Source organism: Pollachius pollachius (genome assembly GCF_949987615.1).
Source record: "Pollachius pollachius genome assembly, chromosome: 14".
In the NCBI taxonomy this organism is placed as follows: Eukaryota; Metazoa; Chordata; class Actinopteri; order Gadiformes; family Gadidae; genus Pollachius; species Pollachius pollachius.
The window spans coordinates 13,593,737-13,621,140 of NC_136947.1; the positions used below are offsets into that span (position 1 = coordinate 13,593,737).

At 48.0% G+C, this 27,404-nt stretch overlaps 1 protein-coding gene across 1 annotated transcript in view; it reads right to left on the minus strand.

Moving 5' to 3' along the window:
- Window positions 1-27,404, minus strand: part of carmil3 (capping protein regulator and myosin 1 linker 3) — a gene marked incomplete at its 5' end in the record, with an annotated part of 79,477 nt that overhangs the window by 2,523 nt on the left and 49,550 nt on the right. Inside the window, 19 exons of the mRNA XM_079750613.1 lie at window positions 2,528-2,846; window positions 5,942-6,086; window positions 8,148-8,267; window positions 8,593-8,672; window positions 9,267-9,469; window positions 10,405-10,471; window positions 11,586-11,711; window positions 14,341-14,428; window positions 15,412-15,587; window positions 17,577-17,690; window positions 18,123-18,242; window positions 18,590-18,688; window positions 19,416-19,509; window positions 20,432-20,500; window positions 21,985-22,157; window positions 23,122-23,176; window positions 23,526-23,622; window positions 24,509-24,590; window positions 24,882-24,951. Of these exons, the coding sequence (XP_079606739.1) occupies window positions 2,528-2,846; window positions 5,942-6,086; window positions 8,148-8,267; window positions 8,593-8,672; window positions 9,267-9,469; window positions 10,405-10,471; window positions 11,586-11,711; window positions 14,341-14,428; window positions 15,412-15,587; window positions 17,577-17,690; window positions 18,123-18,242; window positions 18,590-18,688; window positions 19,416-19,509; window positions 20,432-20,500; window positions 21,985-22,157; window positions 23,122-23,176; window positions 23,526-23,622; window positions 24,509-24,590; window positions 24,882-24,951 (2,297 nt within the window). The remainder of the gene's footprint in view (window positions 1-2,527; window positions 2,847-5,941; window positions 6,087-8,147; window positions 8,268-8,592; window positions 8,673-9,266; window positions 9,470-10,404; window positions 10,472-11,585; window positions 11,712-14,340; window positions 14,429-15,411; window positions 15,588-17,576; window positions 17,691-18,122; window positions 18,243-18,589; window positions 18,689-19,415; window positions 19,510-20,431; window positions 20,501-21,984; window positions 22,158-23,121; window positions 23,177-23,525; window positions 23,623-24,508; window positions 24,591-24,881; window positions 24,952-27,404) is intronic.

Genomic DNA, 27,404 nt, shown 5'->3' on the forward strand with positions numbered 1-27,404 from the left:
TGTGGGTGAATGTCTGTTTATGCGAGGGTGAATGAATGCGTTTCTGTGTGGGTGAATGTCTGTTTATGCGAGGGTGAATGAATGCGTGCCTCCCGTGAGCGAATGGATGTGCGTTGATGCAAGGGTAGATAGATGTGTGGTTCTGCGATGGTGAATGACATGTGTGTCATGCATGTGAGTTTATGGGTGGGTGAATCAGTGTGTGTGTGTGTGTATGCGGGGGTGAATGAAGAGAGATTTGAGGGGCTGTGGTGAATAGGAAGAAGCACAATGAGCCGTCCTCTACTGCCAGATGGTTGGTGCGATATGCTGGAGGGAACACTTAGCGGAGATATTTGCTGACAGTTTTTGCAGTGCAAGATAGTGTTACAAAGAAGCCACTTCATGAAACTAAACAGTTGCATGAATAAAAACTTGAGATTTTGACAGTGCTCGTAAACCATTCACATGTGAGCGTGTGCATCTGTGCATGTGCTTGCGTGAAAAAGCTGAATAACACGACAAGATAAAGTTCTTGCGGCCATAGACTCAAAATAACAAATTCTCCAAATAACGAATCGTGACAACGCATTTGTTGCCGTGACGCTACCAAAGTGAAAAATCCAATCCCATTGTATAATTCATGGCTTATGCTGAAAAATGTAGTGCCGATATTTCATGATCAACGACGTCTGCGCAGCACTGTGCAAACAACACTGTGCGCTACACAACACCATCAATAACGACAGCTTCCAGGCGGAGGGGAGCAGCCCGCTGGCCGCGTAAGACGCCACTCCTCTAAGTTAAACATGGCGGCATTGCGGAGAGCGCGTGTGTGTGTGTGCGTGCATCGATCCTCGAGTGGGGTCGGGTTGATTTACGATCGCAGGAGCACGCACCCCCCCGGGGTAGTCGATATGATGTGGGGGCACCCACATACACACACCCCATCCATCCACACGACACACACCCGCCCACACACACCAAAAACACTCATCTGGGGTGAATGGGCTGCTACGGTTAAACTGCTTCTTTCAAGCGTCTGTAATTGTTCTTGCTGATTAATGCTATGGATTATTGATAAGCGATAAGCAAGTTATTGACACCTTCTATGTGTTCGAAGACGTCTTGCGGTGTTCCACAAGGGAGTTGCTTGGGTCCACTTTTGTTTTCTATTTTCATTAATGATTTACCCTATTTTGTTAAAAAGGCTGATGTAGTTAAGTATGCTGATGACTGTACTTTGTTCTGCACATCACCAACTTCAGTGGAGCTATGTGAAAATCTTCAAGTAGAGTTGCATAACATTACCAATTGGGTGAGAGCTAACGAATTAGCACTAAACATTGTCAAAACTAAATCTATTATATTTGGTAGTAAAAATCTTCTCGCCAATGTTACTGCACTTAATTTATATATAGATGGGATATCAGTTGAGCCGGTCAATAAGACCAAATTCTTTGGTGTAAAACTAGAAATTGTGTTGTCTTGGTCTGATCAGATTAATCATATTGTTTCCACGATGTGTAGGGGCATTGCAATGTCAAGGTAGTGCTGTGCATATGTTGCATCATCTGTAATGAGTCAAGTAGTTCGGTCTCTTGTTTTATCGCACCTCGAGTACTGTCCTGTCATTTGGTCGTGCTGCTGAGAAACATCTGAAAGAAGTTGCACAGAACAGAGCAGCAAGATTAATTCTGCGTTGTTCTTTCCGGGCTAATGTGTATGTGATGCATAGAAGGTTATCATGGCTATCTGTGGAGGATAAATTAAAATGTTGTCTTCTGCTATTCATGCATAATGTTACATGGAACAATACGCCGCACTTCCTTTGTGAAAACCTTGTCTATACAGGTTTCTGTCATGGTCATATCACACGTCAAGTAAGCACTGGTCATCTGGTTGTGCCAGTTCCACAAACAAATGTAATAATGAGAACTGTTAAGAACTTTAAGGGCTATTTCTGCTTGGAATAAGCTCGCCTTTAGCATCAGACTCACCAAAAGTAGACGTTCTTTTAAATATTTGCTTGAAAAAAAACATTGATGAATCCTATTTAGATAATCAGTAAGTGTGCTAGATTACTATCGGTTTGTTGTTGCTTTCTGTGTGGACCCCAGGAAGACTAGCAACCACTTTGTGGAAGCTAACCAGGATCCAAATAAAGAATAAAGAATTATCTGAATTTTTAAAGGGAAAAATGTATAATACTTCATTTTTAAATGTCTGAATATATCAATCAACCGTCATCCATATAGCTTTATAATTCTAATTTACTCTTTTGTTATTCCACCCATTGCATCCTTAGCAACAGTGGATTTTATATACATGTTTTAAGGAGCAGGTAATGGTTAAGGCAAATTTCTCAAGGGTACCTAGGCTTTAGGACCAGAACCTTTAAGCTGAGAGTCAAACGCTCTAACCGCTAGCCTATCATTTCAATCAACCCCCTGAAGAGTGACTTGTTATTACCGTTTATTCAGATGACACAAAATGACTCAATTGTGAAAACCAACAGTGCCACATTATTCAAGCCGAGCTGCAGTACCTGAACCGCCCTGCAGGAGTCGCTGTCTCATGACGGCCATGCTGGGCTTGCTGATCTGAGACGGGGGATCTGGTCTGTGTGTCCCTGGGGCTCCTCCACCTCCGCCCAGCTTCTCCCTCACATCCTCCCCCTCTGCCAGGGGCCCGTCCCGCTCCATCCGGTCCGACTCCGGGTGCCTGTGGGTGGGCAGAGGGGCGTGGCCCAGGGCGTGGCCGTTAGCGCCCCCCGAGGGCGTGAAATCCCCGCTGGAGCTGCAGGTGTCCGAGTCGTCGATGTCGGCCCCGATGCAGCTGTACACCATGCTGACCAGGTCTGTGGACTGTCGGGCGAGAGAGGTAGAGGTACACAGGGGGAGCGAGGGGAAGAGAGAGAGAGACTCAGCATGCCTGTGTTATATGTATAGCTCCATACAATGAAAGAAAGGGGTACATTTACGGCTTCCATGGTGATAAACGAGAGCCAGAGGGGAGAGAGAATTTTCAAATTCTCTCTCCCCTTTTCAGTACATTTTCAAAAGGAATATTTCTTTTTAGGATTACAGGGATATACAAAAATAAGGATGTGATAATGATGTGAATGTACGCTCCCATGTTACCTACACACCGGTATTTAGACCTTTGATATTAATTGGGGGGAGAGCGAGAGAGATCATCCTTGTAAGGATTACAGGGATATACAAAAATAGAGACAAATGTTAAGGATGTAAATGTACGTTTCCATGCTAATTAAACCTTTCGGAATGAATTGGACAGACCCACAAACACAGATGGAGAGAACGACACAGAGAGAGAGAGACCCACACACACAGATGGAGAGAACGAGATGAAGTGAGAGCAAAAGAAAAGCCATGGCTACAAAGGGAAAGAGGCATACTGAAAATTATACCAAGAGAGTGAGAGATTGAGAGAGACCAACGGAAAGAGGCAGAGAGGAATGACAGACGGACACAGAGAGACAGACAGATAGACAGATGGACAGACAGAGAGACAGACTGACATAGGGGCCGACGGCCAGACGGACAGACAGAATGACATAGAGGCAGACGGACAGACAGAGAGACAGACTGACTGAGACAGACGGACAGAGCAAACGAAATTGGATCCTTCCTATGATGTGCTACTCAGTTTGACATCGATGCCACACAGAAAGCACTCAGAGAAAACAGTGGGACGCGGCGAGTGGTGGGGACATTTGGTATTGGATCCACGCCTACTCTTTCTCCCTCCCTCTCGCTCTCTCTCTCCGTCCCCCCTGGGACAGCCAGGGAACTCGCTCCTTTAGATGTCTATCTACCTGCTGTGTCCGGACCAATACGGGTAAACTGCAATACCCCCATCTTTTAGTCTCTGAGTCTCGCGTAGCGTACCTGTACGAAGAACGGACCTGGAATCAAGCAGATGGGATCATTCATTTAAATAAAGCAGAGAGAGAGAACGGGGAGAAATTAGAGAGTGGATTCCCATCACCGGCATGGCTGCCACTGCTGTGATGAAAGCCTAGATGAGGGGGTTAGAGGAAGAGGGTGCATTGGCTTCCCAGCACAGGGCTCCTCATAGTTGAGGAGTGGGGGGGGGGGGGGGGGGGGAGACAGAGGCCCAAGACTGCTGGACTCTTTGGAGCCGTCTGGGGTGGAAGGCGGGCGAGATGAGGGAGGGACTTCACCACGATTCGGAAACCACTCTGCATGGTTGGCAAGATGTAGCATTGATATAGGATATAGAATGCCGAATGATGCCATTGGTGCGGAGGAGGGATGCAAAGTGTCTTATATCACTGTGAGCGCGTGCATTCAGTCACATGGGTGGCACTGAGTGGGAGTCCATCCTCGGCCGGTTAACGTATCTTCTTTGAAATGCGTCTTCACATTTCACCATCTTTTACATTGATCCAGATCTTTCTGTCTTCTTTTCTGTGTAATCTGCTGTGTAGTTCTATTGTTATTCTGTTTTGATAGGTGTATTCTAAGAAGGACCATACTCAAATCTATGTAGTAGAATACACGCATCGGTCATGAAAACATCATTGCTGCTTTGATAGCAATGCAGCCTGGGGAATTTCAAAAATTCCATAAAAATGTATTTGGGAAGCAGTTATTTTAACCTAGCGGCCATCAAACGCTAGCGTTTAGACCCAAGATGGCCGCCGGTGACTCAGGCCCATGACTTTGAAGTTATGGATGTACTGGTCCCTTTCTCCCTCCCCCCCATGGTTATGGCAGGTGGAGAAGTAGATCACTCTGCCCCTGGTGGTGCCGGTGGTGGGCGGGGGAGGGAGGCTGGAGTCACTGGACTCTATTTGGCATTTGGTGGAAGAATCGAGAGGAAAGTCGGCAGAGAGCAAACGCTCGCTGTCGGAGTCGGTTCAATCTGGCCGCCCAGCCGGAGGTCTTCTCCTTGTCCTCAGCCGCCCCCCACACCCCCAGCCCCGCAAGCCTCCATCAACGGGGTAATCATACACCGCCACCTGTCGCTGGCCAGGCCCCGGCTCTTGGGGGGGGGGGTATTTTGCCACCAGGTGCCATGTTGATTACGAACCATCTCAAAACTAGAGCCTTAATCACTCCCACTTGTGTCTTCACAAGTGGGCGTCGAAGACGTTTTCGATGGATGGATCGACTTCAGCCTAAAAAGAACGTTTGATGCAGAGCACCAATCAGCTCGTTTGGTGGGTCGGTTGGAAACTCCCACATTTGTGTGATTGGATTGAGTGTAGACTGGAACTCGCAAAGGGCTGGTAGTGACACAGAGAACTCTGTGTCACTACCACTCTGGTCCTTCCCTTAGGATGAAAGGTTAGAGACAGTAAGGAGGAAAAAGCTTAAAAGATAACCACGTTTATTCTGATGAAACAGATGTTCAATAAATTAACCTTAGTTCAGTCCCCTGAGTGACGCACTTAGAATATTGCGGGCATCTGTTTATTTCTCCAAAGTTTGAAGCTCCCTCTAAATCGGAAGCTTCTCCTCTGATTGGCTCTTGCGAGCATTCGCTATCGGACTCGTCCAATGGGTATCCATGGAGACCATCTCCTCGTATGGGCATTGGTCGCTATACCATGCCTTGGACCCTGGTGTGTGTATGAGGTTGAGGTTTCAAGGACCCCAGAGTCTGTTCTAGATTACCTGCCAATAATGGTTATACTCAACAACTAGCTGAGGCTTTAAGGCCTAGTGAATGGGGTTGAGGCCTTAATGAGTCTCCATGCTCGGTGAGGGGATTATGTGGCACCCCGTTGATAGCAGATGGGACAATACAAACCACAGAGAAGGATTGGCCGGTGACCATGCATCGGATGACTTTGAGAAAGCTTTGTTCGGCCCCAACCGTTTTTTCCAGATTCTGGCACCAGAGCCGATAAACCCCTGGCCCCCGTGGAGGTCTACTGGGGGGCAGAGGGAGCCCTTGGATGGGTTACCTGTCTCTGGATGAGGCAGGAGGGGCTGGGGGGTCTCATGCCGGGGGTGGTCCGCGGGGAGGCCGTGTGGAGCCCCGGTGTGGGGGTCTCCGTCTGTCCGGGGTCCTTAGGGTGCTGGATCAGAGAGTAGACGTTCTCTGGGAGACTAGGGGGGTGGCGGGTGGGGAGAGAGAGACAGAGACAGATTAGCTCAAATGTATTATGCCTTTGTTATCTCTACCCATTATGCGCCCATTGCACTCTTAAATTATCCCTCATTCTGGGTCCCTTCTCGATGTTTCGATGATTAAGGGAGTTTTGTCCTTGCCCTTTGGAGGGCCAGGGTTAGGCGATGTCGTAGAAAGTGGCCTGTGAAGCCTTTTGAGGCGGTTAGTGTGATTAAGGGCTATACAGATCAAATGGACTCACATTAGACAGACAAGAGACGCCAGGAGATATAGGGCGCACAATCAAAGGCCCTTCAACAGATAATCATCCTGGCCTGTAGTCCGCCGGGTAGAAAGCGTCTGAACCATGGACTCTGGAATTACTGAGACGCTATTGGTCCTGGAACAGCCCCCCCATTCCCACCCATCTTATTGTCTAAAGGGGGGTCAGGAGTAGGTCAAGGAGCTACCATGATAGTTTACCACTACAGCAACAGATTCAGCCTAAGTGGGGAAGTCTACAGAGTTTTTATGAGACAGATGGACAAGCCAAGACAGATTGTACCGTGTGACTCAGCAGCGTTTACTTCTATAATTAACATAAGACGGATGGACAAAATAGTCCACCGAGGCACCTAAATACTCTTAATTCTCTCTCCCTCTCTCCACCTCTCCCCCTCTCTCTCATTAATAGCCTGATACCTAGAGAATGCACCGTCGTCTGATGCGTGCTCATTCAGTCCCGGTAAACCAATGTCCCCAAAAATAAAGATGTAGATAGAGAGCGGTACATTAGCATAGCGAGGGCAGCCGAGGCCGAGGCAGACGGATCCAGTGACAGGACAGAAAACAGCGGAACAATGAGGCAGACTCCTGCACCCAACGACACGTCTGAGCTTAGTATTCAGAGGCTGTCTGAGTGCATTCATATAAAACCACTGCGATATAAAACTATAATTTAACGATAAGTCTGTAATTAAAGTTTCTCATATTTACATAATATACCGTATTTATATGTTAATACAAAGAGATTATATTGCTACATCACACATTTCTTTTTAAGACAGGGTGAGTTTTGTTTAAAAAGGGTTTTTACGACTGTGACTGAAGTGGCGGTCACTCTTTGGCTTCTACTTCTCGACGCACGCATGCACCCCTCCCTCCCCTCTCTTGGCTCTCCTCCTTCTCCTGCTCACCCCTCCACAAAGCACTGTAACTGTTTTTAATGTCACCCAGTTGGCCCCCAGGGAGCCTCCCTCTCTCTCCCCCTTCTCACTCTCCCCCATCTCTCCCACTCGCTCCCTCTCTCTCTCCTATCCCTCCCTCTCTCTCGCCACTCTGTCCCCTGCCCCTCTCCCTCCCCCTCTCTCTCATTACTCTGAGACGTTCTCCAGTGGAGGAGGTGCGTGAGGAGGTGCGTGAGGAGTTGGGTCAGGAGGTGCGTGTCCTCATGTAACTCCGACCCCCGGCGCACTCCGGACGCACAAGAATGCCGCAGCAACGGGAAAAATGTTTTGCCATCAAATATTCATGAGGCATGGTAGTAGTAAAACGACAAAACATAGTCTGTCACATTAAAAGCAAAAGAGCGGTTTTGTATTAGATGTGGCAGTGCACTTTAGCGTGCACCCTGCTCCTTTTGCCGTTAGCAACCCCTAATGGCCTGACTTGTAGCTACAATTAGAGCTGAATCATTTTCACACCACAGTTACCGTCTTCTGAGAATTCAAAATTGGACCTGAATAAATGGGTTTATAGAGAAACAATTCTGTGGCTGGATCGACTCGAAGATGGGCGCGTTTTCTACACAAGAAACTGAAGTAGAAAAGTTTCATGCAGGTTTAAAGATAACTAAGTCTATCCAGCACACATCTAGGTGGATACGCCCACTTGTGAGGCCAAAGAGGCAGATTTTCAAAATGGCTTGTAAGGGTTAATCACACTCACACCTGGTGGTATAATGTGTCACCTTAAAACCGGTTTGATGCAGATCGACAAAACCACATTTGCATGACTCACCTCCCGTTTTACAAGCATGTCCTGCCCCCTTCCCTACTCACTCTGTGTCCGGGTTGGATGTCATGGAGTTGCGGTTCTTGCGGAAGCCAGAGAAGATGGAGAGCACACTGCGCCTCTTCTTCCTACGCATGGACGGGTTGTTATGGAGAGACGAGAGCTGGCTGAAGAGGACGAGAGAGAGAACGATAGAGACCTTCAGCTGCATCGCTGTGGCCTTGAGGACTTGGTGCTTCAATCAACCGACAGTACAAATTTCGGTTCTTTTATTTCAAGGAGGCACGTGGCGGCGAATAGGTAGGTAAATTAAAAGGTGCTGTGCTTCTGGAGTCACTTTAATTAACGTGTGTCTGTGAGATGACTAAATAGACACAGTGAATGTCATTCTTTACACCACCGCCCAGGTGGTGGATGTATTCAGTGTAAACATTGATGTGGAACCGCTACGAGGCTTGTTAGCGGTGGTTAAACACGGCTTTGGTGTGTTACCTGTCAGGGAGAACACGCTTGGTGTAGAAGTCAGGCAATCCATCTTCCAGAACATTGATCGCCCCGTTCTCGGAGCCATGCTGCGCACACGCACACACACACACACGGAGAATAGCATGATAACAACAGATCAATGACGGGGTGTTAAAAGGCCGTAGGAGGGCTGACTTGGCATTTCAAACAGCCACTTGGCAGGAATGGGATCCCATGCCTGTCTTTTAAAAATAACCCATCACTGCTGCATCACTAAATGTGTCCTGATTTAGTACAAAGCAGCAGGAAAGGTTGAAACACACACCTCCAAAACGCACGCACGCACGCACACACACACACACACACACACACACACACACCTGGGAAATAATTTTTGGAAAGAGCCTCTGGCAAGGGGGACGAGAAAAGCCTCAAAGTATTCACACGGCAGCACATTAGACAAGCGGGAGGTAAACAACATTAAACAAGAATAAACTGGAATAAAAACTAGGAATAAAAAAAATTACGGAACAGGAATAAACAAGCAAAAAAGCATCCCCCATTTTATCTAGTCTGCTTTCAACTTCCTGTTTCTGAAAACTTATTTCCTGCCCCTGAACAACACATATTACATTACCAAGCAAGTGGTTCAAGGGTCACCCCCCCCAGAGTTTGTGTGCGTGCGTGCGTGTGAGACTCACAGTCTCTGGCTGCGGGTACCCCGCCCTGTGCCGCCGTGGGGGGCGTGGCCTGACGTGGGTCACATGATGCAGCGGCGAGCCATTGGTGGGGAGGGTGGACAGGCCATCCCAGGATGCCGAGCGGGAGAGCTGCGACGGTGGAGGCGGTGGCGGTTGGGGTGAGGCGGAGGGGGTGGGGGAGCCACTGGCGTCCTCACCGAGACCTGGGGGTCGGGCGGGGGGAGGTGATGATGATGGAGTGTAAGACCAACACCGACAGACTGAAGAACAGTTTCTGCTTCCCACCCCCGCAGGCCAACATGATTCTCCACTGATTTCTGTTGTCGGTCGGTTGCTTCCATTTCTATTTATTTTACAGTTTATTGACTTTGAGAGAGAGTGTGGGTGTTAGTGTGAGAGCGTGTGTGAGTCTGAGAGTGTGTGTGAGTGGAGCACAGTTGGCTGCGATTCCACTTCGACTTTATTCCCAACTGCTTTTTAAATGTGTAAAACTCTGGTCATTGAGTGGACTTGAAGTTCAGTGCACCTCCATTTGAGTACATTTCAAATGATAGAGCTAAACAGGATTTCATTTAGATTTAAAATAAAGGCACTTCCAATCCATTATTTCTCTGTATGAAATCCCAAGGGAGGTCTTTTTACGGACGCCGTTGGTTTCAATGTCATTTTGGACGTAACATCAAATAAAAAAGAGGAGTTGATTAAATGGAAAGTCCCTGACCCCCTGGTCAGTAAAACCAGGCGAGCACTGAAAGAGCTCAGAAAGAAAGTGACAGACTGAGACGGAGAGAGAGAGGGAGAGCGACAGAGAGAGTGAGAGAGACAGACAGAGACAGACAGACAGACAGACAGACAGACAGACAGACAGACAGACAGACAGACAGACAGACAGACAGACAGACAGACAGATCAATCTGATTGATCAATTAGTTTTTCCTACACCGTATTTTGATGTATTTCATCTATTGTACTGTTTTTTTTGATGGCATTGCATTGTTCAAGTTACTTCTGTGGCATTGAAGCATTTTGAAAGCGAAAGAGAGCGAGAGAGCAAGAGGGCGAGGGGGCGTGAGAGAGAGAGAGAGAGAGAGAGAGCGAGAAACAGAGCCAGAGGCTAGATAGAGACGGCGGGTCTTACTGGGCCGGGTGGACACGGGGCGGATCCTTCTAGTCCGGGCGCTCCTCTTGTTGATGGCCATGGTGTCCTGAGGGAACAACAAACCGTTACTCGCGGAAACCATGACCTCGCTGACCCTAGGAAACTCCCCCACAGTGTTCAAGAGGTCCTCTGCGGGGCTGAAAAGTTAGAGACGCTGACCCCTGCTGCTTTGATCAGCTGCCCCGCAGCGGAGGAATGGTCTGCTCGTACATGTCTGGTCGACTCCTTCTGGAGCGGGAAAAATTGGCTCTTCCTCCCGGCGTTTCAACCAAATGGGAGAAATTCTGCATATCCTCATCTTTTTAATCAAGCGTTCTCTGGGTTTATCGCCGGTTGTATTTTAAGGCGTAAACCGCCGGTTGTATTTTAAGGCGTAAACTGCCGGTTAAATTCACCCTGGCTGCACAGCAGTTTGCTCAACTCTGGTCGTTGCTTTTTAAATGCTTTTTGAATAAATGGACTTGACAACAATGCCATAAATTGGGAGGACAGATGCTGACACTTTTGTCTGTCCCACAGAATCCCTGCAGAGAGCCAGCAGTCCCAGCCGGGACATGGAGGATACAACAGAGACATAAAGAAGAGCCGTGTTGTATGGAGGTGTCCTTAATAGGATCATAAAGTACACCACTATACATCACCACTGTCACTGCAACAGCGGGCCCTGGCATGCTACAAAGCTAGCTGCAGTAATGCACCATGCAGCAGGTGTAGCCCTATCTTATAGTAAAGTTGATTCAGCATGTGATGGGTAATATAGAGGTGAATATAAATATACGTTATGATCGCAATTAAAAGGTCATTTTCTGACTGCATGTATTTTGTCGTGTTGCTGTTAGTATCCAACACGCCACGCCTTTCGGCCTCCGCATGTGTAGGCTTTTAAAAGGTTTTAACGTGATTTATCAACATTAGCTTATATATTCAACTCTTCCCTCTCTTATGTAAAGGGTGTTGTTCGGAGCATTTAATTGTCAAAGTATTCTTATTGTGTGATTGTGTATTCTTATCAATGATTATCGTGTGTACTGAGTAGTACCACCACCGACGGAGGGAGGGTGAGTGTAGCCTGGAGTACAGATGGGGTATGACACAAACGGCCAGTGTAAACAGTCTTCACGCGGGGGGGCCCTCCACCCTCGGGGGGGGGGGATACGTACGATGCCCAGGTTCATCCCCAGGTCCTCCTCGGGGAACTCCATGACGTCCGTCATCCGGGACTGCCGTAGCGTGCGCCGGTTGGGCGCCCCCTCGTCCCAACGCTTGGCCTGGGACACCTGCCGCAGCTAAACACACACACACACACTATTATAATATAATAATAAGTATTCTCCAATAGTCTTCAGCAACCCTGTCCAAGGAGAGCTTGTGTTGGTTGTGTGTGAATAAGAAACAAAGCAAAGTGTCACACAGTGTACTGTCCCCCATCAGAAGTCTGAAAAGACATCCACTTGATTATCGAGAGAGAGAGAGAGAGAGAGAGAGAGAGAGAGAGAGAGAGAGAGAGAGAGAGAGAGAGAGAGAGAGGTGGAGTATGGTAAAGGACGAGCGGTCATCGAACAAAGACAATGATATAAAAAAAGAAAAAGATGATAGATGAAAAGGTGGTGCAACGATGAAAACGTGGAGGAGAATGACAAACAACAGCGGGTGTAGAGGGCCAGTGCTCTCTACACAAACGTATGAGATAAAAATATTCTACTCAGTGTTCGCTATTATCCGAAGTATCGTACGATACCGTGACTGCATGCATGCACGGGGGAATCGAACAAACCCCTAACCCTGGCGGTGTTAATGGCATGCTCCACCAGTTGAGATACACAGGGGGACATATTACGGACATGATTCTAGAATTCCCCGTAGGTCACAGAAACCGAATGACGAAATTGTGGGACAACTTTGTCAAACTAGAAGAGCAACTATGTTGCAAAATTCTGGATTTCATAAATTAACAACCAACTTTATTTGAGTTTCTCAGGCAAAGCGGGGTGAAATTAGCCAAAGTAAACTCTGGTCCATTAGTATGAGTGGGGCCCCGGCAGATGTCAGGGCTTCGTAACGAGCGATCAAACATAATGAAGGAGCAGCGGCGTTTGGCCCTAGGAGCCACCAGAGGAGAGGCTTTGATTACCAGCACCTCTGCCTGAATATTAACGAGGCCGGCGGCGCCGTTGGCCATTGATTACGGTGACACTTCACCGATGCCTCCAGCCTTACTGGGGCCACTTCCTGTCCGCTCACGCATTACACCTTCATCCGTGTTGTGCACGCAATTATTTTGAAAGTTATTCAAAAGCGGCGCCCTGGAGGCAATGCATGGACTCAACTCGACCGTGACCAAACCTCGTCGTCGGTTGGTCATGTGATTACAAGGGAGTCTATTGATTTTTTTTTATCTTTGTGGAAATTCACACAGCAAAACCATAGCCCCTCCCCTAATGGTGTTGCCCCTCCCACAAGACAACTGAAAATCTGGAATAGAGTGGCGAAGTCACGCCCCTTCCGGTAGAGCCCATGGGACCTATGAGCTCGAAAAATATGAATGGGTTTCAATGGAGAGAAATTAATTAATTTCTGGTCCCAGTCTTTATATGCCCTGTATTACAAATATGTTGTTTGTGGATTTAAATGATAATTTTACATGCAAAGAAAACTAAACATTTTCGCGAAGAAGTTTGATAATGTTAGGTCTTGTGTGAGGCCGCTTTGTGAACTACAGCTCTTCGCGGCTCTCGACGCAAATGATATACGTCACCACCCACACTTGGAACTCAGGTGCAGACATGGTGATCTCTCTGCTCCACTTCACTGCTTTCTTCCAAGGGGAGGATAAAAGCATCGAAAGAGTTGAAAACCATTATAAGTCGGGGCATATGGAGAGTTTCAGTTATGCCAATGGGGAGATCTTCGGTCTTGTCCACGCCAGTCGCAGGGAGCGTAACGTCACATACGAGACATGTAGTCTTTCTCATTGTGTTTTCTCTATAGCCTTTAACTGAACAATTGCACATTAATCGGTCAAACTCTTGACATGAAAAATTATCATTTCAATCCATAAACAACACATGTGTAATCCAGGTCATATAAAAACTGGGACCAGAAAATAATTACTTTCTCTCCATTGAAACCCATTCATATTTTTCGATGTCATAGGTCCCATGGGCTCTTCCGGAAGGGGCGTGACTTCGCCACTCTATGCCAACCAAACCCCCCCTCCCGGAAGTGGGATACTTGCACACCTTCCAACCTCTACAGCACATGGATAGATCTTCCTCTATCTGCCTGCCTCTCCCTCCCTCCCTCCCTCCTTCCCTCCCCCACAGTCTCACTCTCCCACCCCTGTTCCGTGCAGCCCCATTCAGTTTAACAGACATTTTATTTATGATGTTTTTTGGATCATTACACACTCAATATCACTACCAAAACGTTTTTCTGGCAGCAGCGTTGCCTGATTAATGTTAAACGTGCACCGTTACGTGAGGCAGTCTTATTTATGCGCTTAATAGCGAAAATATATTTTGAATGTAGGAGAAAATGTATAATATAAGCACTGATTGAACATTTACTTTTCTGATATGCAACGCTAGCTATGCTAGTCTTTCTCAGCATTTACAGCAGGAACTGATTCACTCCAAATGAATAATTTGTCAAATAAGTAATATAGTTCATAAACATTCATAAAATAAATATATGTATATAATAAACAAATATAAAATTCAATAAATATATTCAAATATACAATAGAAATATAGTTATTTAATAAATGCATTCAACTAAATATAATGTACACATTCAATAAAATGCATAAAATACAAATCAAGAAATCAACACAAAAGTAATAGAATCACCATGCCAACTGAAACCACTACGGTGCTGCTCTACGAGAAGTCATGCAGTAAGGGACAGTACCAGTACCAGGGTCTTGTGTGTGGTGTACAGCTCCTGGAGGATCTGGTCCACGATGGAGTTGGTCAGGTAGGACACCACCGACAGCTTCACCTCTCTGGGGGAGGGAGAGACGGGGACAGAGAGGAGAGAGAGGAGACGGAGAGAAGGATGGAAAACAATGAGGAAATTCTCTCACACACACACACACACACACACACACACACACCCCTAGAAACAAAGACAAAACACACATCCTATAATTATCACACCCCAACAGTTAAGAGTGTGATTAGGTCAAGCACTAGCACAACCACACACCCCCACACACTTTCAACACAACTTAAGCACTTACCCAAACGTAACCACACACACCCACAGCTTCCCCTTAATCATCACCACACCCCCCCCCCCCCCACCCCAACACATACACCGATTTCCCCCCAAACATCAACCCCCCACGCAGCTTATGCTGCATGTGGATAGGGTAGGGCCCTGTCCACATGCAGCATAAACCACAGCCTACTCCCTCTCTCTCCAGTCATATTGATGCCCCCCCTCATACTCTAGAGCCTTGTTGATGCCCCCCTCATACTCTAGAGCCTTGTTAATGCCCCCCCTCATACTCTAGAGCCTTGTTAATGCCCCCCCCCTCATACTCTAGAGCCTTGTTGATGCCCCCCCTCATACTCTAGAGCCTTGTTGATGCCCCCCCTCATACTCTAGAGCCTTGTTGATGCCCCCCCTCATACTCTAGAGCCTTGTTGATGCCCCCCCTCATACTCTAGAGCCTTGTTGATGCCCCCCCTCATACTCTAGAGCCTTGTTAATGCCCCCCCTCATACTCTAGAGCCTTGTTAATGCCCCCCCCCTCATACTCTAGAGCCTTGTTGATGCCCCCCCCCTCATACTCTAGAGCCTTGTTGATGCCCCCCTCATACTCTAGAGCCTTGTTGATGCCCCCCCTCATACTCTAGAGCCTTGTTAATGCCCCCCCCCCCTCATACTCTAGAGCCTTGTTGATGCCCCCCCTCATACTCTAGAGCCTTGTTGATGCCCCCCTCATACTCTAGAGCCTTGTTAATGCCCTCCCCCTCATACTCTAGAGCCTTGTTGATGTCCTCGGCAGCCCGGTCCATCAGGGCGCAGCGCACTGTGGCTCGGGGGATGGACACCTGCTCCGAGACGGAGGACAGCGGGGGGTTCAGTCTCTCCGCCGCCAGGGCGGACATGGGACACAGCTCGCGACACAGGGACACCATCGAGTCAACGATCACCTAGGAGACCAGAAGGGCTGCTGGAGGTCAACGGGCAACGCCACACTCCTACAGGTGGATCCGTACGGTCAAATGGAAGGGGGTGCCTATGGGTGGTGTAGGGTTGTTGGACTTTTGTTATGTTTTTACAAATGTAGTTGTGTTTTCCTGCTAGCCAGGGAACCAGACAAATCTGCAAACTCATGTTGTATTTGCATCAGCATCCATTTGCGATATCCAAGCGCGTCCGGAGGCATTCCGGTCTGCGCCCGGTGATAACACCCCTTGGAAATCGAAAATGAATAGATAGGTTCCAGACCAATATCCATTTGCGAATTGTGTTGGGAACTTTCAGCCTCGTTTTCTGCCTTGTCCCAGACAAATTGCAAATACAAAAAAGAATGCATGGTTATTATATACCATCTTACTTAGGAATCCTTCCCCAATACTGGGCCGGAGGGAGTGTAGCGTTAAAGGTCCTTTGACTCTGGGTTTGAATCCCAATGCATGCAACCTACCTGTAGGCATCCTTGAGCAAGATGCCCAAAACCCTATCTGCTGATTAATGTCATGTATTAAAACCATATTCACAGCAAGTCACTGTGGATAAAAGTGTCTACTAAATGACTAAATAGAAAATGATTGTAGATAGATGGCAGACAGATCATGAATCCACATCTATGAATAATGGATTTTTAGTTATCTCTGATACTTTATTTATTTCATATTGCTTTCATAATTTCCTCCCATGTGCCCTCCAAGCCCAAAGCATCACTTTAGAATGTGTTTTCATTTATAGGCTTTCTGTATCTGCAATGCAGTAAATCCTCTGTTCGCCGGAGTGATGTACATGAAAAGTTAAAGGGAGGAGGACGAGGAGGAGGAGGACAACTTGACCAGTGATAGGACATGTAATGCAATTACTGCCTCTCTCTCTCTCTCTCTCTCTCTCTCTCTCTCTCTCTCTCTCTCTCTCTCTCTCTCTCTCTCACCTTCTTCCACTCTCTTATTCCCTGCCTCACTCACTTTCTCTCACTCTCCGAGTCCCTGCCTCCCTCCCACTCTCTCCACCTCTCTCTCTCTCTCTCTCTCTCACTCTCCCAGGCCCTGCCTCCCTCCCACTCTCTCCATCTCTCTCTCTCCATCTCTCTCTCTCTCTCTCTCTCTCTCTCTCTCTCTCTCTCTCTCTCTCTCTCTCTCTCTCTCTCTCTCAGTCCCTGCCTCTCTCCATCTCTCTCTCTCTCTCTCTTCCACTCTCCCTGCCTCTCTCCATCTCTCTCTCTCTCTTCCACTCTCCCAGGCCCTGCCTCTCTCCCACTCTCTCCATCTCTCTCTCTCTCTCTCTCTCTCTCTCTCTCTCTCTCTCTCTCTCTCTTCCACTCTCCCAGGCCCTGCCTCCCTCCCACTCTCTCCATCTCTCTCTCTCTCTCTCTCTCTCTCTCTCTCTCTCTTCCACTCTCCCAGGCCCTGCCTCTCTCCCAGTCCCTGCCTCTCTCCATCTCTCTCTCTCTCTCTTCCACTCTCCCTGCCTCTCTCCATCTCTCTCTCTCTCTTCCACTCTCCCAGGCCCTGCCTCTCTCCATCTCTCTCTCTCTCTTCCACTCTCCCAGTCCCTGCCTCCCTCCCACTCTCTCCATCTCTCTCTTTCTCTCTCTTCCACTCTCCCTGCCTCTCTCCATCTCTCTCTCTCTCTTCCACTCTCCCAGGCCCTGCCTCTCTCCATCTCTCTCTCTCTCTTCCACTCTCCCAGTCCCTGCCTCCCTCCTACTCTATCCATCCCTCCCATTCTATCTCTCAAACCCCTCTGCATACCTCCCTCCGTCCCTTTCCTCTCTTTCTCTCTTCACCACCCTTCCTCCATCCCTTTCCCGCCCTCACACTCTTCCGTCTCCCTCTCCCTTTTTCTCCCCCTCCTTCCCTCCATACACCTTCTAACCCTCCTCCCTCCTTTCACTCCCCCAGCCTCTCTCCTCTCTCCCTCCCTCCCAGACTCCCCCCCACCCCCCTCACCTGCAGCTCCTTGTCCGCCGCCTTGGTCAGCTCCCCGGCCAGAGTCTCCAGTCTCTGTCTCACCGGCCCGTCCACAGACAGGACATGAGCCAGCTCACACAGAGACGGGTACAGCTGAGAGAGAGAGAAGGCGAGATCAAGACACAGGAGGAGAGAGAGAGAGAGAGATACAGAGAGACAGATGGTGAGGACGGGGGAGAGAGAGCCCGGCCGAGAGCGTTAAAGAGACAGGAAGAGCAAGGGAGCAAAAGACAGGCCAACAGATCAGAATTATTTTTATAATATAATATTTGATTAAAAAAAACCATACCCATACTTTACGATGTGCAAAGGCCGTGTAATTAAACTCCAAGTAATTGAGGTTCTTACTGGCATTGCATAACGGCATAGACATGCATTAATGCATACACTGAACACTGAGGAATTACAGAATAGCAGAGAGATTGGTATGTGAAAACCGTATGTGGGCTGACAAGATGTATGGAGTAGTCTCACACACACACACACACACACACACACAGACACACACACACACATAGGACTCACCGCCCTGGAGTTCTTGGCCTCTTTAAGGATCTGCTTGGCTGCCTGCACCTCTTCCTGATCCTCTGATCCTCTCAGGACACACACCTGCTGCTGCACACGCACACACAGCCGCTCCATCACCTGCGCACACACACACACACACACACACACACACACACACACACACACACACACACACACACACGGTCAGCATTACCACAAGAATGAAAATATGCATGTACCAGTATATATATCTATATATATATATTTCTGACCAAAGTCCCTTGCCCCAAATACACACACTCACAGTGTAAATACATTTCTGAAGCAGACACACAAACATTCCCCATGGCTGCGACGTATAGCCACAAGGCAGGAAAACACAGACGGGTGCACACGTTCATGCAAGTACTCACACTCACACACACACACACACACACACACACACACACACACACACACACACACACACACACACACACACACACCTGTTCGGCGGTGCTGGTGACCAGGCCTTGGTTCAGCCTGAGGGCCTGCTTCTGGGAAAACCTCTGCGTCTGGTTGTTCCTCAAGAGGGCGCGTTGAATCTGTGACGCACACACACACACGCGCACACACACACACACACAGCGGGGGGGATGAGTGTTTACAGAGCGCGACGAGCAGGTGAAAAGTACATTTGCATGTTAATCCGCCGCCAAGGGAGAGACGCCTTAAACCGGAGGGGAATCCGCTGTAACGGAGGCGGGCCTGCTGAGTGTCTTCACCGCTGAGCAGGTGGCGCCGTCTCGTTATCTTGTGCAAAGGATAACAGTAGAAAACTTATCTCCCCGAGGGATCGCACACCCTGTCAGAAACTCTGCAAACCTCACCAGCTGGGAGCCAAACGTTAAGCAGCACGGCCGTAATTATGTTTGGATAGAATTACCTTGAGGCAGTCGAGACAGACGGACCCTTACAGCGCGGTGGAGACGTGGAGACTAGGACCACAGTGTGGCGTAGACCCCCTGTGATCGCTGCCGGGCGCGTTGCCTGACGCATACCGTACTATCGTACTGGTTTCACTACGGTTGACATGTTTGGTTGTACGCCGGGTGTTTTACAAAAAAACTAAAGAACTGGTTTGTCCCTCACAGCTAAGCAGAGGTCTTTTTTCGTCTGACATTTTCACACCGGCGGTTGACAGGGGAAATGGGGACAGAATAAAACGACTCCAAGAGAAAGATCCCCCGTGACGCGCTGAATCGCGGGTGGGTGCGTTTTACTCTTGGGAAGCATTGTAGTTCGGATGTGATCAGGAGATGTTTAACCAACCTTGGTGATGGCTTGTTCCATCTTCTCTGGAGCGCTGCGGTACGCCTGGGCCACGTCACTCAGGGGAAGGGGCATGTAGTGGATGGTGAAGTTACTGAGAGAGAGAGAGAGCGAGAGGATGAGAGAGAGGAAGTGAGACAGAAGGAGAGAGTTTATGAGGAGAAGGGGAAGGGAGGGGGGGTGAGAAAGAGGAAGGGAATTGGAAGGAGGGAGACAGCGGGTGAGAGAGGGGGAGGGTGAGAGATGAGCAAACCGATGCAGAGAGACAGATGCGGAGAAAGAGGGGGAGAGTGAGATTGTCAGGGGGAGAGAGAGACATTTTAGATGCGTTCATGTTTAGACCTGCATTATTAATTACGTTTAAAAAAAGGGAACCGCAATTACCTGAGGGAGAAATCGATCGATACTCTCATAGTTTATTCGCCCTTCTGATTGCCAAACTCACTTTAAAACATGCACTGTGTGTATGCAAAGTGATTCATGCATACCCACACACATTGATGAACACGCACTCAAACACACACTGACAAAATCTTTCTTTCTTTGACACACACGGTAACAAATACACAGTCTCAAACACATAGTAAGAAATAAAGACACTTTCTCAAACACACACGGTAACAAATCCACACACACACACACACACACACACACACACACACACACACACACACACACACACACACACACACACACACACACACACACACACACACACACACACACACACACACACAAACACACACACACACACACACACACACGATGAGTTTGAGTGGCACATAGCATCAGAAGAGTGATGAAATGTGGTGTAACGCGGTGGACTCTGACAGCGCTGTCACATCTGTGTGTGTAGAAGCTCATTTATCCGCTCATAAGGATGCTCGTCTCTAATCAGCATAACAGGGCTCACAAACGCAAAGACCCGCTCAAAGCACATGCTGTGTGCGTGTGTCTGTGTCTTTGTCTGTATGTCTGTGTCTCTGTTTGTCTGCGTGTCTGTCTGTGTGTCTTACTGTTCCAGGGCTCTGGCCACATCCTGAAGTCCCAGCACCGTGGTGTTGTTGCGATCCCATGTCACACTCCTTGCACCGCAAGCGGGGAGAGAGAGATAGCGAGAGTCATTAGTTTGCCACTCTGTAGAAAAACAAATCATCACTTACAGAGTGTACACACTCTCACACACACACACAGCCTCCTTTAAAGTCTACACAAATATATGTGCATATGCACGCGCACACATAACTGGGTCATTCAAAAAGCTACAGATGCCGAATGGGGCGGTTAGAAAATCGACACACGCATGGAACATCCCACCCACACATATCACCCACCCGCTTGTTTGGCCAAACCCCAATGTATCCCTCTTCCCTTGTTGTCTTCCCTCCATCTCCGCCTCATTCCACCTCTCCTCCTCCACCTGCTGTACCTCCTCCACCGCTCCTCTTCCACTCTCCCCCCCTCAAACATCCTTCCATCCCTTCTCCACCAGTTCCTGTACTTGCACCATCACTCTTTTTCTCCTCCTCCGCCTCCTGTGCCTCTTCCATCACTCCCTCTCTCCTCATCCACCTTCTGTACCCCCTCCACCTTATTATTATTCATCTCTTCCACCTCCTTCTACAGAGCCATCATTCCATCCCATCATCCGTCACTCAATCTCTCCTTCTCCTCCTCCTCCTCCTCCCCTACCTGTACCACCTCCTTCTTTCCACCTCCAGTACCTCCTCCGTCACTCCATCTCTCCCCCTCCGCCCTCCTGTACCTTAATCACTGTTTGATGAGCCAATGCCACCTCTGTTGCAGCACATCATTTCCTCCTCGTTCTCCCTCTCCTCATCTCCTTCACCTATGAGTCCCCCCAGGGCTGAATAAAGTCCCCATCTTTCATCTTTACTTTAAATCTTCTTACACTCGCTCTCCCTCTCATGTCATCATCTCCACCCGCCCCGTCTTGCTGCTACAACCCCCCCCTCCCCCCCCTCATTACTCACTCCGTTACCACGACAACGTCCTCGAACCAACCCCAGCGCCCCCTGCTCCCGTTTGACCCTTCTTTTCTCGTAAGCATCATCATCATCCTGGTGGTCATCATCGTCCCCACGTCTAAATCCCATTGGTTGTTTTCTTTCTCATTGAGTTGAGCCGCTGTGGTGTTTTAATAACTAAGGGGACCTCTGCCAGTCCCCCTTGGGTACGCAGCTCATCTCTGTCCCCCAGAACAACAACCAATATCCTTGAGTTCCTATGCCTGCATTCCTTTACTCCTCAGCCCTGTAGAGGAGTAAACCCCACCCCTATTCCTCCATTATAACGTTGGGGCCGTGCCAAATTATTTTTCCTTTGAAGCTGGTGCATCATGCCCTACCCATCCTGACTCAGAACACACACACACACACACACACACACACACACACACACACACACACACACACACACACACACACACACACACACAATCACCTTCACACACAAGGACACACATGAAAGCGTGTGAACACAGACACACAACCACACTCTCACAAGCACACACCACCTCACCTACCTACACGCATGCTCCAACACCCACCTCAGAGTAGTGTTGATCTGCAGGGCCTTGCTCAGCATCTTGGCCCCAGAGTCTTCCAGGCAGTTCCCACTGAGGTCGACCTTCCGCAGCCCGGCATTGGAGCCCAGGGCGTTCACCAGCACCGTGCCCCGCTGACGTAGCCTGGAGTCGGCCAGGGACAGGGACTGCAGGGCCTGGGAGAGGGCATAGTGGAGGGTCTCAGTGTCAGGGGGATTGAAGAGACGGACAGTGGAGCAAGGAGGAAGTGAAGGAAAGTTAGTAAAGAGAGTGAGAGTGAGACGGACAGAGAGAAGGCAGTGAGGCTTGAGAGATAGAGGTGTATTGGCTGTGAGTGTGTGTGTGTGTGCGGGTTTGAGTGTGGATGTGTGTGAGTGTGTTGCTAATACTGGGTTTAATATCCACAGTTGGGACTTCCGGGCCCATGAACAAGCTTTCGCACGCGCCAAAGCTTAGTGTGTGTACATGGGCATGCAGGCACACTTGAGAACGCTTGTGAGCTATCACCATCAAATGTGGTAAATAATTGAGCAAGCTACTTGTCATGCTGAATTTGCTTCTCAGAAAGCAGGCCGAATGAGATCGAGAGATACGGAGATGGTGAGAGAGAAAGAGAGAGAGACAGAGAGAGATAGTGAACGAGAGCGGTGGAGGGAGATAAAGAGAGTTTGGCCCTAAGGAGAGTTAGGAATACGGTGAAACTAAATGAATGATTCATCGTCCGCCTGCAGAGTCCATGGATGACTTAACAGGCGTGTCTGTTTGTGTGTCGCGCTCACCCCGTGCTTGTAGCCGCGTAAGAGAGCGAGAGAGAGCGCGAGCGAGAGAGAGAGAGAGAGCAAGCAAGCGAGAGAGAGAGTGCTTGTAGCTGAGTGAGAGAGAGCTTGTGGCCGTGTGAAGGCGAAATACATGACATAGTTAGATAGAGAGAGAGCGGTGAGAAAGTGGAGGGAGAGAGGAGAGAGAAGGAGGAGCGGGAGAGAGAGAGGAGCAAGTGAAAGTGAGAGAGTGACAGAGCGAGAGCGAGGAGATAAATCGATTGAATCTGTTGATGCTGTGCAAGTGTAATTATGTAAATTATAATTTGAGCAGGGCTCTACGAACTTAGTATGGGTGAAGGGTGCGTGTGTGTGTACTCACACAGTCCTCTTCCTGCACCAGGTGAACTAGTTTCTGCAGAATCTCGTCCAGCAACCTGAGAAGCAAACACATCGTCGTCTCTTCATTGTCAACATCCTCTTCATCAGCCGGTCCATCCTCATCTTCCTCAGTGTGAAACAAGGCCATCATTAAGCCGTCTCAACCACCATTAATGATCATCATTACTATTTACATAACAGCTGCATCAGCACCGGGAGCCACTGCCTTCATTAACACCACACACACACACACACACACACACACACACACACACACACACACACACACACACACAACACCAATTTCCAACATCCCCCCCATAGATGGTGCTGTTCCTGCATTTAGATTTCTGTGAAACAGATCCTCTTTAAGGTTAGAAAACAGCATTCAGCCCAGCTACCCACCTGCCCTTCACGTTGAAGTTCTTCCCCAGCAGCAGGTGCTTGAGCGAGGGGTGTCTGGAGAAGGACGGGAGGACCACCAGCATGTCCCCGTCGAGCCCTACAGAGGAAGCACAGGATCACAACCTTCTATTACCCTTCAATTAGTCAATGAGCAGACATTTATCCACAGAGCCTTGCAGTGACTTCAGATACAGGTTATTAAGGAGCAGGTCCGGGGTCAGCAGGTCATCTCACTTGAGGATGCAGACCTTGTGACCTCCAGTGTGACACCGATCTGAAATCACGAGAGCAGGTAGGGTTTGCGGCAGTGTACTCAAAGATCCCTACACATAGGCACTGCAGCCATCAGGGATCAAACCCAGTACCTTGCGGCATGGGAGTCGAACAACCTAACCCTTCCTCTATCCTGGACCAGAGACCACGTCAGACTTTAAATAACAGTGTTCTCCACACACAGCAGGACGTCCATGGAAGAGAAGGTACAGGTGATACTCATTCTACTCATTCTTCCTCCTCCTCCTCGTCTTCCAGTCCTAACTTCCCTTTGAGAACTGATAAGAGAGTGTGAGACTGGGAGGCATCAAAACTGAGACGTCTCACAGACGGAAAATCTAAGCGTGCCACGCCTGTCACTCACATCAGTGTCTCCATGCTTGCATCACCTTTTGATCTGCACCCCACCGCCCCTCCCCCTTGTACTTATGTGTGGTGGTGGGGGGGGGGGGGGGGGGGGGATGGAATGGGTTTAAGTGAAATGTAATGGAATACAATTCTCCCTGCCAAGAGATGAAAGCAATGTCAATGATCCAAGAGGATTAAGTGTTTTCTGTGCATTTCTGCCTGGTAATCCACAAATAATATGCACATAGGTGTGTCGGTGTGTGTGTGTGTGTGTGTGTGTGTGTGTGTGTGTGTGTGTGTGTGTGTGTGTGTGTGTGTGTGTGTGTGTGTGTGTGTGTGTGTGTGCATTTTTGTGTGTGTACCGTTATCCGAAATGTCTAGGGTTCCAACGCAGGCAACACGAGGAAACAGTTCCTGGAGCACGCCGGAACCAGCTGACCTCAGCTGAACGAGAGACAGATGGACGGACAGACAGACAGACGGATATAAATGGACAGAGACAGAGAGAGACACAGGGGGAGACAGACAGACAGTGAAAAGACAGTGAAAGTTAGAGTCATAGTAATTGGCCACAAAGATAGGAACAGACATAACAGACAAAGAAAGTCAGAGAACAGTGGAGCGTTCTCTCTCAGTATTATATTGAGATAGAGGGAGCATACCAGGGAGAAAATAGAGTATATAATAGCAATACAGAGCGAGAGGTTTACATTCAGATAGTGGGAGAGAGTGTACCTCACAGCCGCTGATGTCCAGGTGGAGATCCGTGATGTGAGGGTTGTTGGATAGACCCAGGAACAGAGCTCTGAGACACACAAGAACAGAATAATATAATAAGAACAGACAGAGGAAAAGAACAGTCAAGTAAAGACAGAACAGATAGAGTGAATGAAACAGTGAATGAAAGAGAAAAGATAGAGTGAATGAAAGGGAGCAGATAGAGTGACTATATATAGGAAGACAATAAGAGTGAAAATAGATAGTGAGAGAAGAGTGAGCGTCTGATGGAGGGCAGAAGGGGGGGTAGAGAGGGAGGAGATGCAGGGCAATAAAGAGATTGTTGTTAATAAAACAAAAGGGAAATGAAAGAACTGGAGTGGAGTGGAGGAGGAGGGAAAGGAGGGGAGAGAAAAGTCTCGCTCGGGGCCGGTGGAAATGTAACCAGAGGAAGGGAAGGAGAGCCAGACAAGAGAAACACAAACAGGCAATACACAAAACAAGATGGCTGGCTGATATGAAGCACATGGGCCCTGCATGAAATCAATCTGTCGTGGGGGGGGGGGGGGGGGGGGGGGGGGGGGGGGGGGGGGGGGGGGAGGTATGTCTGATAAGGTATCACAAACATCATTTATAAAGGGATTTAGAATATGAGCACAAACGTAGAGAACATTTACGTTTTTTTGCCCCGTAGATTTTATGGATCACACAATTTAGATGAGAGATTTAGATAGAGATTTAGGCATATCTATCATCTGCTGATCTTTCGGTATTCTGGTAAAAACACATTTTTCAACTTAATAACCCAATGTGCATTTTGAATTAAGGTAAAAGGAAAAAAGGAACAAAACTGAAATGATATCCCAAACCTGAGATTACGAAACAAATACGAAAATGTTCTTAGTCTAACCTGCATGTTCACAGATCCACAAACCCAGACATAAACACAAACACATACACGTATCATCTGCATCTGACTACACAGCCATCACCAGCCATTATCCAGGTGCCTCCAAACACAGAGCAGCACATCTGTGTACTTTGTCTTTTATTGCTGTGCATTGATTCTCGTCCCATTGTGCTCCAACCACAGCCGTCTGACACGAAGAGACGCATTCCGGAGGTTTGAACGCCTCCATCATCAACCACAGAACCAGCAGCTGTTCCTAGCACACAGACAACAAATCAACCCCACACACACACAGCCCCACATCTGAACGAGATGCCCCCATATAACCTTGCCACAGCGAGAGGGAGACGGAGAGAGTGAAAGCTATTTCATTTTAAATTAGCCTATATCTATATCTCTAATAAACAAAATACACACACACATTTAAATCCATAGAGCGACCAATAGATATTTATAAATATTTCTCATGAATTATTATTGTTATTCCAATTTTGTATCTTATTTTTGTCTCGCATTTCTCTTTTTGTGCTTTGGCGATTTCAATGTACGTTTTAAATGCGATAAAGTGCCTTTGATTGAAAATGACTTCCCATATAACCACTTTGTGAGCAAACCAGATTTCATTGGAATGCGTTTATGTAAGATAAATAAGTAATAATAAGTATTAATATATGAATTACACATCTGTCATTTGCTCGTCTTTGATGCATGTGAACCAGGCATTGAAGCTCAGAGAGGTTACTGCTATCGAATGCCCAGTGCCTGTAACTGAAGAAGCATATTGAGTGTGTTAAACATGGACTTAGCATAGACTTAACATGATAACCTCTTAAATCAACATCAAACACTTAACCCTGGCATGAAAAGCCCCTCAAAAAGGAACCAGGCTTAACAGAATTCCACTCTAGACACGCACACACACACACACACACACACACACACACACACACGCACGCACGCACGCACGCACGCACGCACGCACGCACGCCTTCACCCAAAATAGATGCACCAAAACAAATTACACAGAAAGTTGTCTACGTTTCCATAGAAACCTAGGATTAATAATGTCACTGTTTTGAGTGTGCAGCACAATGTCTTGCTTATTATCCAGGGCTAAACGAGGTGCTCCTAACGAGGTTGGGCTAACGAGGGCTTAACAAGCTGCTCTAATTAGAGTTACAACCCTGTGTTGTAGCTCTGCCTGTAGTGGAGAACACAGCTTTACCCTCCATCCTTCGACCCCACACTATCCCTTATTTAACCGCCTTCACAAACGGCAGTTACTCGACAGTTTGCCTCCATAGTAAATAGGTTTAATCTGGAACCCGGTCTGAATGAATGGAAAACAAAAATAGATGACAGCGTGTCATGGTTCAACTGGCTTCCATCAACAGAGACAAAGTTACTTTTGATTTCTAGATCATGTTAATCTGATTTGAACGTCATCTATAATTGGAAAGATCCTTTCATCATTGTACTTTTGTTGTACCACTAAAGATACAATGATTAAATGCCAAAACATTTACATTGAGGGCATTTAGCAGACGCTTTTGTCCAAAGCGACCTACAACCATTCATAAAAACATTTACACACCGACAGCGTGCCGTTGTCAACCATGCAAGGAGACAGA